This window comes from Trichoderma virens (genome assembly GCF_000170995.1).
Source record: "Trichoderma virens Gv29-8 chromosome Unknown TRIVIscaffold_88, whole genome shotgun sequence".
NCBI classification, from domain to species: Eukaryota; Fungi; Ascomycota; class Sordariomycetes; order Hypocreales; family Hypocreaceae; genus Trichoderma; species Trichoderma virens.
In genome coordinates, this window is record NW_014013661.1 from 138,475 (window position 1) to 153,345 (window position 14,871).

The 14,871-nt window shown below is 49.7% G+C and overlaps 6 protein-coding genes across 6 annotated transcripts; 3 read left to right on the plus strand and 3 right to left on the minus strand.

Annotated features, from left to right (window-relative positions):
* Window positions 1-173: 173 nt before the first annotated feature.
* Window positions 174-3,094, plus strand: TRIVIDRAFT_210345 (uncharacterized protein; the record flags this gene model as incomplete). Its single annotated transcript, XM_014096167.1, has 3 exons — window positions 174-1,034; window positions 1,102-1,599; window positions 1,865-3,094. 3 exons carry the CDS (start codon window positions 174-176, stop codon window positions 2,006-2,008), a joined length of 1,503 nt encoding a protein of 500 aa, XP_013951642.1.
* TRIVIDRAFT_216779 (uncharacterized protein) lies at window positions 1,794-3,094 on the minus strand (the record flags this gene model as incomplete). Its single annotated transcript, XM_014096168.1, has 1 exon — window positions 1,794-3,094. One exon carries the CDS (start codon window positions 2,984-2,986, stop codon window positions 2,060-2,062), a length of 927 nt encoding a protein of 308 aa, XP_013951643.1.
* A 2,561-nt stretch (window positions 3,095-5,655) lies between these two features.
* On the minus strand, window positions 5,656-7,522 carry TRIVIDRAFT_43236 (uncharacterized protein; the record flags this gene model as incomplete). Its single annotated transcript, XM_014096169.1, has 4 exons — window positions 5,656-5,727; window positions 5,796-6,335; window positions 6,407-6,820; window positions 6,902-7,522. The coding sequence occupies 4 exons, from the start codon at window positions 7,520-7,522 to the stop codon at window positions 5,656-5,658; spliced, it is 1,647 nt and encodes a 548-aa protein (XP_013951644.1).
* A 164-nt stretch (window positions 7,523-7,686) lies between these two features.
* On the minus strand, window positions 7,687-10,645 carry TRIVIDRAFT_210347 (uncharacterized protein; the record flags this gene model as incomplete). The annotated part of the gene is made up of 2 exons (XM_014096170.1): window positions 7,687-8,898; window positions 9,425-10,645. The coding sequence occupies 2 exons, from the start codon at window positions 10,643-10,645 to the stop codon at window positions 7,984-7,986; spliced, it is 2,136 nt and encodes a 711-aa protein (XP_013951645.1).
* A 1,283-nt stretch (window positions 10,646-11,928) lies between these two features.
* TRIVIDRAFT_66361 (uncharacterized protein) lies at window positions 11,929-12,408 on the plus strand (the record flags this gene model as incomplete). Its single annotated transcript, XM_014096530.1, has 2 exons — window positions 11,929-12,263; window positions 12,327-12,408. The coding sequence occupies 2 exons, from the start codon at window positions 11,929-11,931 to the stop codon at window positions 12,406-12,408; spliced, it is 417 nt and encodes a 138-aa protein (XP_013952005.1).
* A 937-nt stretch (window positions 12,409-13,345) lies between these two features.
* TRIVIDRAFT_66362 (uncharacterized protein) lies at window positions 13,346-13,987 on the plus strand (the record flags this gene model as incomplete). Its single annotated transcript, XM_014096171.1, has 1 exon — window positions 13,346-13,987. One exon carries the CDS (start codon window positions 13,346-13,348, stop codon window positions 13,985-13,987), a length of 642 nt encoding a protein of 213 aa, XP_013951646.1.
* Window positions 13,988-14,871: the final 884 nt, after the last annotated feature.

The following is a 14,871-nucleotide window of genomic DNA, read 5'->3' on the forward strand; positions in this document are numbered from 1 at the left end:
TTTTTATTTTCCTTTCTCTTTCTCATTAATAAAAATTCTGTGGGTCATTATACGTGCGGGCACACAATTTCTCACTTCGTCTTTGTAAGAGCATGTCATGAGAAGAGCTCTTCTCACTTCATACGCAATAAGCTTATCGCACTATACGGGTAATGCTCAAATCAGAACGCGCAATGGAGACGCCATTATCGAATAATGTTCCAATTGAGTCAAAAGATGAGGATACCAGCATGCGGGATTCACCGGCGGCTGTTATTGTAGAGCCTGGTCCGATTGTCAATGCCGACACTGAGAATGGATGCGCTCCAAGCTCGATACCACGGCCTTCGTATACGCTACAGTTTCCATCCGCGTCGTGGATCCTTGATCTTATTAAGAATGATGAAGAGCCATCAAGCTCAAATCCCTCGAATAAATCAGAGGCGGTTCTACAAACAGAAGATGAAAGGAAGGATGTCCCGAATGGGCCTAATGGCTCAAGCATACGCGACACGCTCACAATGCCCATATCGCCAACTCACCTGCCATTGGGCAGCGCAGCGAATATCATTGCGGCAAATCAGCTTATTGGAATGAAGAGGAAGCGAGAGGATAATGAAGAGGCGGATGATTTCACTCAAAACACAATGTCACTTCCCATACCTGCTCCAACACCAGCGGTAACGCTATCGGTAACGGAGATACCGGGTGCTGTGCGATCAGACATTGAGGCAAAGTGCTCCAAATGTGATGAAAGTTCGTTGGGATCAGACAATCCGTTCATTCCCTGCAGCAGTTGTTCCAGGCTGTGGCACCAAGGGTGTGCATCGTTATTAGTGGAAACGGAGGATATGCAGCAGGCTTCAAGATTCATGTGCCCTTCATGCTTGAGCATGAGTGACAACGATGTGGCGAATCATCGCACGGGATATTCTCAACAGCAAAATGAAATAGAGAGACGGCGAGCAAAGAATTTGGCGGCTCTCCCAGATGACGTCGTTCCACCCAAAGAAGAACTCGTTGGATTTTGGGCAGGGCACGCATCAGACGCGGCAGTAAGTTCAAACTCAAGCATCCATGCCTAGAGAAGCAAACTAGGTGGAACTAATTCAACATCTGCAGTTAACGGAATATTTCTATGGGAAGACAAAAACAGAGGTGTTGAATATTCTATCATTCTGCGATCAGCTAAAGCCACAGTTGCTGGTCGACATCATGGTCTCTGTCGCAAAGAAGCATCCCGATCTACCCATGTTTGACTCTCCAAGTTGGAATGCCAAAGCGATGAGCGCCATTTCAGCCAGGTCAAAGCATTCACATCAGAGCTCTCGATCCGGTACACGGATGCGGCATGGTCACACTGTGCTGGAACCCAGGGTGAAGCACAAACACAAGGCTTCTAAAAAGACAATCAAGATAGCATCAATCCCTAAGGAGGAGGAATCGCCGTTGACGGATTATCGAGATTCTCTTCCGCCCATGTGGCCAAAGGCTGGTGAAGGCCTGTACGCAAAACTTTCTCCAGAGGATGAAGACCGGGCGTTTTTGTTGGATGAGAATGACGAAGAGGCGTTTAGTCATTTTGGGGTGGATAAATTTGGCAAGCAAATTGCGATTCCTGTAAGTGCTTGAACGAACGGGGTTTATCATGGGCTGTTAGGTGTTTCTGTGGGTAATTTAACAGACTGTACTACTATACTACAACGATGCTGTATCAATACAGCAGTTGATCAAGGAGTCATTGTTCAATATAATTAACTATTATCGAAAGTCGGAATATCAAGGGCCAATGAGCAAGGAAAGCAATGCGAAGTCTACTGCATTGATATATTAATCCAAACTAACTATACATTATATTACTAAATACCTCTAAACTCTAGAATAGGATTGCTTCACTCATAAGCACCATCTTGACATTGATCCAATTCCTCTTTTCCCCCGTCAACCAACACCGCGCTCTTTTATGCAAAATATCCATATCGCTCCCGCTCCAAAAGCAGGACTCTATCTACAAACATGCTTCTTCTGAAAGGAACCCAACTGTCAACTCCTCCACTCAACACAACTTGCGGTTGGTAATTTAGCAAGTGTACTTGTACTCGGAGATGAGAGGAGTGTTGAGCTTGAGGCTAGCGCACAGCATGTCCTTGACGACAAGGTGGGTGACGGCCTTGATGGAGCTAATGGAGAGGATAACATCAGGGAGGATGGTGACGCCGACAAGGCCAGAAATGCGGCCACCGAGAGCACCGACGACGTCAATGTAGTTGTGGCAGCCCTTGGTGCTGAAGGAGACGCAGTCGAACTGGCAGGTTCCGAAGCCGAGCAGGCAGGCGGCGGACTGGAGCTGGGCGAAGACACCAGTGGTCAGGGAAACCTCGACATCGGCGGCGACAGCAGCGAGGCCGAAGGCGTTGGTGTTGAAGATGACGACGGCTTCGGCCAGAGTCTCGATGAAGAGCGAGGCGAGGGCGGCCGAGGTGCTGCGGAGGGTGGCGCTGATCTTGGAGGTCAGGGAGATGTCGAGCTCAACATCGAGGTTGATGCCCAGGCCCAGTGCGGAGATCTCAGCTTCGATCTCGGCCTCGGCGCAGAAGGTGAAGGTCTCGATGGTAGCCTGGCACCAGGCGTGTGTGGCATCGTACTTTGTGAACTTGGTGGGCGAGATGGCGCAGAAGGCAGTGAGGGCGACGGTCGAGCCCGAGGCATCGCACTTGGGCAGCGGCCAGGCGCCGACGAGGGCCGAGCCGGAGCACGACTTCTGAGTGGTGTCGTACTTTTGGCCGGGCAGGCACGAGCAGGCCTTTGTCCAGGGGCTGTAGGCCATGGGGGCAGGGCACTTGAAGCCGGCGGCGAGGCTGAGGGCATTGTCAATGTCCGTGGCGGCCTCGGCGAGGATCTTGTTGCCGAGCTGGACGTTGGATGTGTGGGCCGAGCAGGCTGGGCTGGTGACGGAGGCGGCCATGGCGACGGAGGCCAGAGAGGCGACGGTTGCAAGGAAATGCATTGTGAATGTTATTGTAGTGATGATTCAAGCTGAAAGGATTGACTTGGGGTTGTCGAAAGGGATGACTGAAGCTGAAGGCTTTTGTGGGAGTTGTGGGATCTGAGAGAGAGTTGTGGATGAGGATGAGAAGAACAGGACGGGAATGGGAGATGATCAACGGTCCTTATATACACGACAGATATCACGATGATGCTCCTTTTTTCTTTCTTCTTACAGTATAACATGACTCTTCCATCTTGGTGTTGGGCTCCCCTTACTACGGACCCCTAATGGGGCGAAGGCAGACGAGAGATGTCGTTCTAGCGAAGAGAGGCCTTTGCTTCTTTCGCTTGTGTAGTTAGCTTGGCAGTGGCTCTGGATAGAATTGCTGCTAGCACAGTCCGGCAGTTGGGGAGCTTGGTATTGGAGTGCCGGTGACAGGGGGAAGCATGGGTCGGCCGCTGTCAGTTGGGTATTTGCCGAATCCGAGTTGCAGGTATAAGTGTAATGATCATGTGTGGGCGGTGCCGACATGGCATGCGGCTGGTTTGTGCTTTCGGAGGCAGTATGTGAAGAACTTAGATGAGCGGCATTATTCGTCTAGATAGTGTATTGGTTACCTCGATATTCTCTTAGGATTATATTGCATGTTGTATAGAGCATGACAGTGTTGTATTGTTTAATCATCTATATCCACGTATGTCTGCTTGTACTCCTTGTAAAGTATAATGATGATGGTCAGTGTACATGTAGATGGCAATTTGACGTCTCTGTCATGAAAAGACAGTGACAACTCGAGTAGCGTATGAAATTACTCGACACGCGGCTCTGCGTATGAGCCCCCTTCCCCTCCTACTAGGTGTATCCACCGGCTTCTTCTCCCTTTGACCAGCAATCTCGCTCAATACTGAGATGTGATAGACTTGGATAGATGTCTGCTTGGCATCTGTGGTAGTACATGTGCCGGCGTGAAGCTAGGTGTAAGAAGACAAGTCACGTTGAATGCTAGTGGTGTTAGTCTGCCACAATGTCTTGGTTAGCGATTCAGACGCTACATTCAATATAATTGAACGTTTGGGTGCCATTTAGAAGCTGATGCGCTATCATGTCTCAGTTGGACATGACTATCAGAGACATGCATATCGCCGGACTCGTGGCTAGACCTAATAATGCTGCATCTTATTTGATACATATCCACGCAGCTAAACGTGGCGTTGACTTACATCGAAATGAGCCATCAAAGAGGCTCAAAAGCATCCCAGCAAAAAAACGAAAAGAACAGGAAGAGGACCAAAAAAGAACAAGACTGTTTTTCTCCCTTGTCCAGTAACCAGGGTTCTGCCGTGCCCCCTCGCTTGGTTTTTTGGGGCGAAGCGCAAGGGGTCGGGAAAATCGAGGTGTCAAAAAATAAAGCTCCGGACAGGCAATACGGGATTCAAGCACAGAGTTGCGTCCACTATAGTTCCGAAACGGCTCACATACAGCTTGGGTATTACGATGATGGCACATGCACAATATCTCGCTATTGTTTTTTAACCTCTCTCTCGTTTCTATTAATCTCCCTCGGACATGCCCCAACGTACGAGTAATGGCGGTATCGCAACGAGAAATGATGGCTCATGAATACCCACCCCCAAGACGGCAATGTTCGACATGATCAGTTGACTTTCCTCGCACAGACTCTTGGTGAAATCGTGACCGACAAAAGATGAAACTCCATCCCGATGACCCGAATCGCAGATCCCCTCTGTCGCATTACCCAGAGCTTCGATGAAATGACGTGCACAATACCAGCATTAATCATTAGTGCAGTTCCACACATGTAATACAAGACCATCCTCTAATGCTTCAAATCTTGTCTATCAATATATACTCATACAAGCAGCAACGCCACTTACAAGCATCAAACATCATAGAATCAGGTGCTCTATATCCCATCGCTAGCTAACATTTTGATCGACGTTCCCCCTTCGCTTCGTATTCCGCTTCTCCGGTTCCATCCTAGGCCATTTTTAATGACCCCTGTCTGACGTGCTATCACCGAGTTCCCTCTCCCGCACATCCGATTAGGGGATGGATCCTTGTCGAGTCACGTCAAGTTGAGAGCTGGGTTTGGTGTGGGGATATACACAGTAGAAAGAGCTCGAGGGAGAGTTGGGGCTCGTATGGGTAAAAGAGGTTGCTTTTAAATCGAATCAACGTACTATTTGGAATACAAGAATTACGACTAACATTACGGAACGGGTGCGGCGAACCGGACTTTCTGTATTGCCAAGTGTTAAGAGCAAACTTGACTACAGAATAAAAAAAAGCAGACTTTATCTGCATCCATAGCTTCGTTCTCCGCAAATTCTATAACCCAATTTCTGTATATTTATTTCAAGAGCTATGGATTCTAGGGTAACATTTTACCAAAAAGGGTCACACATCTCGGCTCAGACTTGCCTTTAACGACGTCACTGCTACCGACTCTCTAAGAATCAGACAGGTCATGCATCTGGACAAAGGGGTTAGCTGCGGGCAGCAAACACGCAATCGTTCCGTTGATGCGGCCTGTGGCCTTTGTAGCTCGGAAGTATCTGTTTTCATCATCACCGCCGAGACCTGCCCTTTCTGCCTCGTGCTCTCTGCACAAATCCATGCGTCTCCTTGCGTTGGTGTAGTTATGTGTAAACGCAATCATATATACCTCAAGGAAGAAGAAGGGTGGTGCCCTTGACCCTGCCGCTCTCCATCTTGGCAGTTCGCGCTCCAAATTGAATCTAGAAAAAAAAAAGATGATTAGTTACAGTCTGCAGTCCTTGGATACTTCATTGAGCCTGTCACTTACCGCTCGTTTCTTCTCCGTCGCCACAGAGTGCATACCCAGGCTGTCAGCCAAGAGGCGCAGCACCCTCTTCTCGGGCTCCAAATCACATCCAGTCCCCTGGTTGTCAAAGTCGCACTTCTCCCACGCAGGCAGCTCAATCGCCCACTTGACAAGGCTCTCGTCCAGATATGGAAACCTCACCTCTTTGCTCCAATGAGCCATGACCCTGTCGTCTCGCCCCAAGTTCCTCTTGCCCAGTCGGCCGACGTCTAGTTTCAGTTCGTCTATTAGACCTGGATATCCGCTTCGTGTAAAAGCGGTGGCGTGCCGGACATATCCGCCAAAAAGCTCGTCCGCACCAAGCCCCGATAGCAGCACGCGGGCTGTTGTGCTATACGATTCAGCCGCTTCTAACTCCGAGCTCAGCTGTCCCATCCCCTGTCCTCTTGCGGCAAAGTACAAGGCACAAGCAATCGAGAGGTCCATTTCAGTATTATGGGGGTATATGAGGTCTATCAGCTCTGCTCGATGAGCGCACGTCTCCTCATATGGAACATTTACCTAGACATATGGGTTAATATTTGAGATTCACTATTGGCTTCACCTCGCCACCAAGCGTTGCTAATCCTTACAGTAACAAATCGCCACTGTCTTTCTGGACAGACAGTTAGCAGCTCTGCAAATGACTTTCTCCCAGTCACCCTGTCAGGACACAGCTCATATAGCTCAGCGGTGGACAGGTTTTTGTTTTGCGAAGCAATCCTGGGATTCTCAAATGCCACGTTGATAAGATCAATGGCTTGTCCCGGTGGCATGATGTCACTGGCAATTCGGGCCAGAACCGTGCAATCTAGCCCTCCCGAAAACAATACTGCAACTCGCGCATCTGACGTTTCCGCCATTGGCGGTCTCGGAACGTTTAGAACTCTAAACTGGAGCGATTGCATCAAATGGTCCCGTAGCTGTGCTACTGAGATGGACTGGCTGTTCAACGGAGCTGTCGTAGCAGTAGGGATGGCGGCGTTGAAAGTGCCAATACTTGATACCTGATAACATGAGTAGCACGAATTGCGGTTGGCATGTTTTTACTCCTAGTAGCCTGTGAGAGCGCCTCTATGCAAACTTACCAAGTCTTTGTTCTGGTCCCAGTCATGGCGAATGGGCATCAGCTCCTTTGGTGAGCTTTGTCCATCCAGCTGAATAGTATAACAGCCATCTGCTTCAACCTCGGCCCATCCCACAGCAGGGGCTTCTGCTATGCTGGAGAGCAGGAACTCATCTCCCCTTTTCAGCAGCAGTGACCGACGCCCGAGGCGATCTCGCCCATAGTACAGCTTCCTTGCTCTCTTGTCCAGGAAGATGAAGGCAAAAGGTCCCTCGATGGATCGCAGGGCGCCGAGGACACTATCCTCGCTACCAAGGTTACGGCTCGCGGCCGTCAGCAGGGCCAAGACAGCCTCGCCATCGTTGCCCTCGACGGGCTTCCCGCCGAGCTTCCAGGCCTCGCCGTTCCAGCAAAGCACGGATCCGGATTCCGCATCCTCTAAGGGCTGCTTTGCAACATGGTCTCCGCGCAGAGACAGAACCGTCGAGGTCAGGGTCAAGTGAAGAGGGCTCTCGCCTGGACAGAGCTGCACCTCTACGGCTCCAAGATGGTCAGGGCCGCGGTTCCGAAGCCTTCGCTCGAGCGCTGGAGACAACTGGTGGCGACCTGCATCCGCTGATATGGCGGCATGGATGCCGCACATTGTAAGGCGCGTGGGATCTCGATAGTGACAAGGATTAATTCGAATTCGAGTCGCGATAAAACTCGGGCTAAGAGCTACCAAAGGATCGGTTGGTGCGTGCGCCACACACCGCCGCTGGTGCTAACGCTAAGGTGCAGTGGCAGCGCCACACATCCTTGATCCTTCAATATTTCCCCAGCATGTCCTCGATATTGCTTCGACTTCTCTGCTCCAACATTCCAGTCATTGTTGTGCACGATTCTTGGTTCCTGCAGCAATAGCAGCAGTTGGATTGGGTTTGGTTGGGATGAGTAAGCAGTGACATGCTATAATCCTTTACTGCAACTCTATCTTGATGCCTCTTAGTAGCTATGCATAACTCTGATACAAATACATGTACCACGAGATTCGAATACTTGACATGTATTTACCTGCTACATATAGTAGATAGGTAGGTAGCAGCTGGATAGCGTTATTTCCTATTAGTTACTGTCCCGAGCCTCTTCATCTCCTCCTTTTCTCTCAGCACGATAATACCGCCGGCAATCTGTAATGAGGCGTCCTGATGAGCTCCACCACCTTATAGTATCCCAGTGTTCCTTATCTTCTTCCACTACGTACGGCCAGCCCCTAGGAATGAAGCCCCGAGCTCTCATGAAGAACAGATATTGTAGTGAATGTAATCGAATCCGAATCCAAGGAGGGAATTCCACTGCTGGACTCTCCTCTCCCTCCTCAATCCGCATTGCGGTCTCTCGATCCAAGATCCATAACCAGGTCTTCCGGAGGAGCTCATCTGTTGATTTTTTCACAGGGTCAGATTTTTCACGAAGAATCACTTCCGGGGGATCTTCCGGAAGCTCCTCGAGCATTTTCAAGACTCTTTCATCGATGACCAAGCAAGTATCATAGCGGGCGTGTCTCCGGCCCTCGTCCCAATCACACGCATCAAAGTCGATATTAAAAGATTCCACTCGGGAGATGAAATCGAGGGCAACAGGGGTGAAATCCTCGCTCCCTTCCGGCCCAGTGATTACATCTTGAGCGTCTGGGTATTCTTCCACAACTTCATTATACAGTCGCGCCGCGAGATCATCACTAATGTCAGGCCCGGGCGGTGGAATATCTTGTGGACGCGGGGTGCTATATCCTCCTCCATTGTCATAGCGCGACATCCTAGTCTGCCATCTCATCCATTTCTCAAACCGATTCAGGCCCTCGGCGAAACGGGTGTCCGTCCCCTCACCAAAAACGGCACGGTAGATAGTGAAACCCCAGCCAAACGGGATGCGGGGGTCAAAAGCTCTGGGAAGGATGAGTTCGAAGTCCCCTATCAAAGGGTTCTGTGGGTAGGCGTGGATGAACTCCCACGGAATGGGCTCGAAAGTCGGCAAAGGCTTTGATGGTGTCATTTTTCATGAACCAGTGTGATGAAGGAAGCGGATGAAAGGACGGGAGGGAAATGGTGAGGAGTTGTATAAACGAAGAGTATAATATGCACCTCGGCTCTACACGCTGACTCTTCGTTTGTTAGACCCAACATCAATACTCGTACATTACTAGTACCACTCAGGCAGCAGCCTCTGCCAAGAAACGCGCTAGATGAAAAGGGGGGCGGGTACGTGAATTTGTTCTCGCTACAAGCGCACTTTTGATGGCATACAATCACACTTTTGCACGCGAGGACACACGTATGTAGCTCATTCGACAACTACTGCAGGGTCAAAATAGAGAGTGAAATGCTTCATGTTACAGGTATCCACCATTCTACCAAATACAACTGCGTGTATCGTACACCCTCTCCTATCTACAGCTTAGAGGGCGTGCTGGTATTTGCGAGGTACTTCTTCGCCTAGATTCACAACGGATTAGTTTCAAATTTGGCTGAGGGCATATCGACAATGGATGAACAGATGGACCTACCTCGCCAATGGCATCGTACTCTACGTTCCACTTCCAAAACTCCAGACTACTGAATTCGGCATTCTTGTCCGGCACAATCTTCTCCAGCACACTATCGGCGTGCGAGACGCCAATGGCATGCTCCGTCCTTCCTGACAGATGCTTCGTGTTCCATCGCGAAAACGCCTTTACGCGCTCCCCTCTAGGCTTGCAAATAGCCTGCCAGGCATTCACAATCTGCGGCACTGAAGCCGAGGAGACGGCGGAGAAGAGGAACTGCAGCACGCCAATGTCCTCAATAATAGTCGAGTACCCCTGCGCGGCGTTGGGATGCATTGCGTGAGCGGCATCGCCCAACAGCACAATCCTGCCGGCCTGACTCGACCAACGTGGCAGGTCGGGCACTTCGGCGACTCGCCAGCGGTCACAGGTCTTTGCAATGCCTAGAGCCTTGATCATGTCGCTGCATGCATCCTTGAAGAAGCGGCGCACAAACTCAATGTCGCCCTTTTCGTCCCAAAGGCCCTTCTGGTCCGTGTCTCCCTGGATGGCAAACAGAAGACCGATCCTGCCGAACTTGGAGCTATACCGAGTCACGGCAAAGCCGCCTTCACCCTTCCAGGTGGTGATGTTTGAGTTTTCCGTCAGCTTCATCGAGCTCGGGTTATCGGTAAGCTCGGCGGCAGCCATGTCGAAGCTGTAGAAGGTAGTGTGGTCGACAATTGGGTCCCATTTCTCGGCAGGGCCAAGGTCTGATAGCACGGTACGGCGAGTGTGAGACTTGATGCCATCTGCGGCCACGAGAAGATCGCATACAAGCTCCTCTCCGCTCTCCAGCGTCACAGTAGCCTTTGTTTCGTCATCTGAAACTTTTGCCACGTTTGCGCTGCATCTAATCTGTGCTCCGGCTTGAACCGCTTGGTGATGAAGCAGCTTGACAAAGGCCCTTCTGGTGGACCCCAAGTCGGCATGCTCAGGAGCGTCAACGACGGTGGTTCGGATCTCTCCGGTGTTCAGCTCGCGGTAGGTAACGGACGGTGACCTGTCGCAGATTTGTTCCAGGACTGGCTGGAGTCCCCAGCTCTGAATGACCCGGCTTGCGCTTGGCCTGATGCTGATGCCGCCTCCCGTAGGGTTTAGCTTTGGGCTGCGCTCGAGGACTAGGACATCATAGCCGCTCTTTGCAAAGGCATAAGCAGCAGTGAGACCGCCAAGGCCGGCTCCAATGATGATGACCTTCATGGTGAAGATGAGGTTTCAGTGTGGGAATGCGTTCAATGTATGACGGTGTCCAGTTGCGGTGTCTGGAAGAGCTACACCGAGAATTGGAGTTTCGGAACACTGTTAGCGGATACAATGTCCGTATTAGGAAGGCCGTCCAAACGCGTATAGAAACGAAGCCCCTCCGTATTGGAGAGAGTGGTTTACAAAACTTGTTTGCAGTGTCTTTTTACCGTATTCTGCTCGATACTTATATGGAAACCTCATTGCTGGGGTCAGGGTATTCGCCAGCGCGGCTGCTTCCTCGGCTCTCCGTTGCTACGTCGTTTCGTATAATCTCCGTTCATTGTTGATACCCGAGACTCTGACATGAAGCTGGCAAAGCCCAGCTTGAAGCTTATATATGGTTCAAATTTGAGTTTACACCGGCTCTAATGACTTAGCGCTCCTGTGAAGCTGTGGCTTTATAAAAGATCCAACATATCGCGCTCTGTAAGCGAGAATTACCCCAGACAAGACTCAATCCTTTGTACCCTTCATGTGACAGGTGTGGCTTTCAGCCTCGGCAACAGCCTATCCATCCAGACGGAGAGTACAAGGAGAGTACCTGGTAGCCGAGATTACTCATCCAACCAGAGAAACATGGAACTTGGTAAGATGGAACCCTTTAGCAAGTTAGGTAAGCGATGCTGCTGACTGGAGTTGGCATTGAGTTGATGGTTTGCCTCAGAGCAATTACATAAGGGCCAGACACCAGTCATGTCCATGCGCTGCTTTACATGTACACTATCTTAGACAAAATAACCAACCAACAGCGTCCAAGATCTCACGTCAGCGTCTTGCAGCTCTAGCAAGCGTCTTGATTTGTGCGTTAGTTGATTCTACTGCGGTGGCTCGAAATAGCCTCTCTTGACTAAGTGGATTATGGCTGTGCTCAATGCCAGCACCGTAACGGCTAGTCTGGCTCCAAAACGTGCGGCGGCGCTGCATCCCGTCCTATTTTTGGTGCCACTATTTGGGGTTTTTAAGCTTGATAAACCACGCCTAATAATAGCTGGGCACATTTTGGGCATAACGACCAATATCGAAGTCAGATTATAGTTGACAAATGACATTGGGCGTTCTTCAGGCTGGGTGAATATAAAGTACTTGGTTCCTACTTGTGAAGATCTTGATCCCTTTGAGTTATCAGCACTAGCACCCTAACTTCACATCCCCTCCCTTCTCCCAACACGCCTCTCTGAAGCATCCGTTTCTGTATTTCCAAAAAGGCAAAAAAAAAAAAAAAAAAACTACAGTCCAAAATGCGATCTTCAGTCTACGCCGCTGCTTTCTTCTCCCTCGTCACCTTGGGCTTTGCAGCCGAGTGCCACCCCAAAGTTGATCCCATTCCCACCTTTTCCCTCTCCGATGGACGAAACCTGCAGAACGATGTCCACGGCAACCAGTTCCAGCCTCCTTTGGAATTCCCTCTAACCATCGACCCGGCACATACCGCTTCCTTCAGCGTTGGCAGCGCCATTGCCTGTATTGAGAACGCCTATTCGTACGAGAGCACACGTATTGGCCAGACCGACCTAGCCAACGCTATCCAGAACATCATGGACGAGTGTGACAACGGCGATGGTACCACCAAAGGGTAAGTCTGGACGAGTAGACAGGTCTTTTGTAGACCATAGAGCTAATTGGTTTGTTCCTACAGTGGCAAGGTCGACATTATTGGCGATAATGGACTTCCCCTTGAGGTCCTGATTCAGGACCGTTCGCTTGGCTGCGAGAACTAAAGCCAGTTGACGAAAATTTGTATCACGCTATTATACCCTTTTCTTTCTTTCTTTCTTTATGGGATTACATATTCAGCGGTTCTTGTAGCATAGGCGCAGGTGGTCATAGAGCGGGAACCATAAACTTCTATAAAACTTGATTCTCACTACGCCATACCATAAGATGCTTGAGCTTGCCACCGTGACTTTTTGACCCCATTTGTTGCTTTAGCTTTAATACACATCCACAGCTTTCCCATTTCTCATGTTTTCCCTTGCTGCATTCACATCCGCCTTTGTGTGTGTACATGTATAAATACCTGCACGTATATACCAGGTAGGTACATGTATAGTTCTTAGAGCCTACCCTATATAAGTATCTATGTAAGTAGCCATCCCCCCCCGGCCAAACAAAAAGCTAAAAGCGCCCACCAGAACTGCCATCGTTGGTTGAAATGTGAGCTTGAATCGCTCTTCTCATTACGTGAATCATTACATTGACGTAGTTCAAAATCACAAACGAACCATTACTCCTGAAGAAAGAAAAACAACAATAACAGGGAGGTTCGTTCCAGGGGAATCTATTCCTAATTCTTCTCAACCCTTCGGCGTTCTATCAGCAATGGCCTCCACGTCGGTTTAAACTTATGGCTACTTATTACAAACACACTTGATGAAATTGATTGGTTCAGCGAGAGTAACATAGAATCATGCAGCAAGCCTCCCGTCATACTAAAAGGAATGCAAGGTCGAGTGGAGACAATGCCATCCACCGAGTACATGCGTATGCAAGCAATGTCGCGAGGCAGATAAATTGAGCAGCCCGGCTGTCCATTTCGACTTGTTTCTTCTTCTCTTCCTCTCTTCCTCTTCATCACCATCTACAATAAATCTCTCCCGGCAATACAATACGCGTATTAAGCATCATTTCTTTGACAATATCATCTCTGCAATCACTATGGCTGCCAAACCAAACAACCCACAGGCCTTGGCTGAGTTAGCACACAAATATAGGGATCTCGGCAGATGGGCTTCCAATGTTCAAACCCCCCTTGCCATGCGAGTACAAACCATGCAAACTGGCAGAGAAACTCACGACGACGTCGAGTTCAACCCTGAGCAAACCAACTCTCGTCTTTCACAGGGAATGGACTTGGAGACTACAGATGCTGTTGTGTACAGAATGGACAGGCTGGTGCAGGATCTTTTGGCCTCCCGCAAAGATCTGGAGAACGAAAAGAGAAAGACAACGGACAAGGATGTCGAGATCGCTCAATTGAAACAAGAGGTGGCCCATCTCCTGGACAGAGCTCACGAGGAGGGGCAAAAGCGAGAAGCAGCAGAGGCTGAGATGCGGGAACTTGGGCGAATGAGCGTGGTAAGCTCAGTAAACTGCGAGGAAGTGGATGAATTGCGGCGGCTGTTGGTGTTTCACAAGACGAATGGGGAACAGTTGTCGAGGAAGCTCAGGGACTTGCAAGCCACCTACAAGGATCTTGAAGCCCAGCTGCAGGTCACCGAGACGGCGCTTCAGGAGCAGATGTCACTTGTGTCAGGCTTGGGTATATGCGCACACGGAGACAATAGTAGCGACTCCTAGGACCGAAGAAGGCAACGCTAGGGGGTTATGCGGGCTGCAGTTCTTGGTTGGTGGCTGGCAACGATAGCATCTGTTTTACATGCAATGACACACGCGAGGGAGATTTCTACCTGTAGCCAATACCTGTAGCCAATACGAGGACAATGTTATATTCAGCACTTCTGTTACTGAAACGGCGTTGGCCGAATCCATGTAAATTGGCTGAGGCGGCCATGTGAAAAGTTATGGATTGCGGTGATTGGCTGCCTAATGGGAGTCGGGCTGCGTTGAAGGCCTCCCGCAGTATGTCTCGCGGCAGCCATAAAATTGGCCAATTTACCGGATTATTGAGCCCAACCCCTCATCTTCATACGCGAGAGACATTGGGCTTTCCTTTGCATGCAGGGATTGAATTTGTTGAGGGTTGGATGGCTGCAGACTCTGGGAGGCCGACAAAAATCATCCGTTGAGCGGTTAGCTACATGTTCGCTACACGCAACGCACATGAACATCCAACTCCTTGCAATCCCCAAGACATTCCCCAGGCAAATTAATCTTTCATCTTTACTTCCCAGACTTGAGTTCACGGAATTCACACAACCATACGCAAATGTCCGATACACAGTCCCTCTTTTGGATGGACATTCAGCCAAACATGCCGCATGACGATCTCATTCGGGCTCTGATGAAAGAATGCGGTTGCTCTAGGAAGAGAGCTATTACTTTATTAGAGGTACCTATTTATATATGCTGCAAGGTTACCCGTCCTTTTTAGTAATACTTTTGTAGATTTGCAACAATGATGTCGAAGACGCCAAGAGACATCACCAGGTCTTAGAATCGTACACCAAAGACTTGCAAGACGAATCCGCATCATCAACTCCAGTATTATTGGAGTTTGGAAA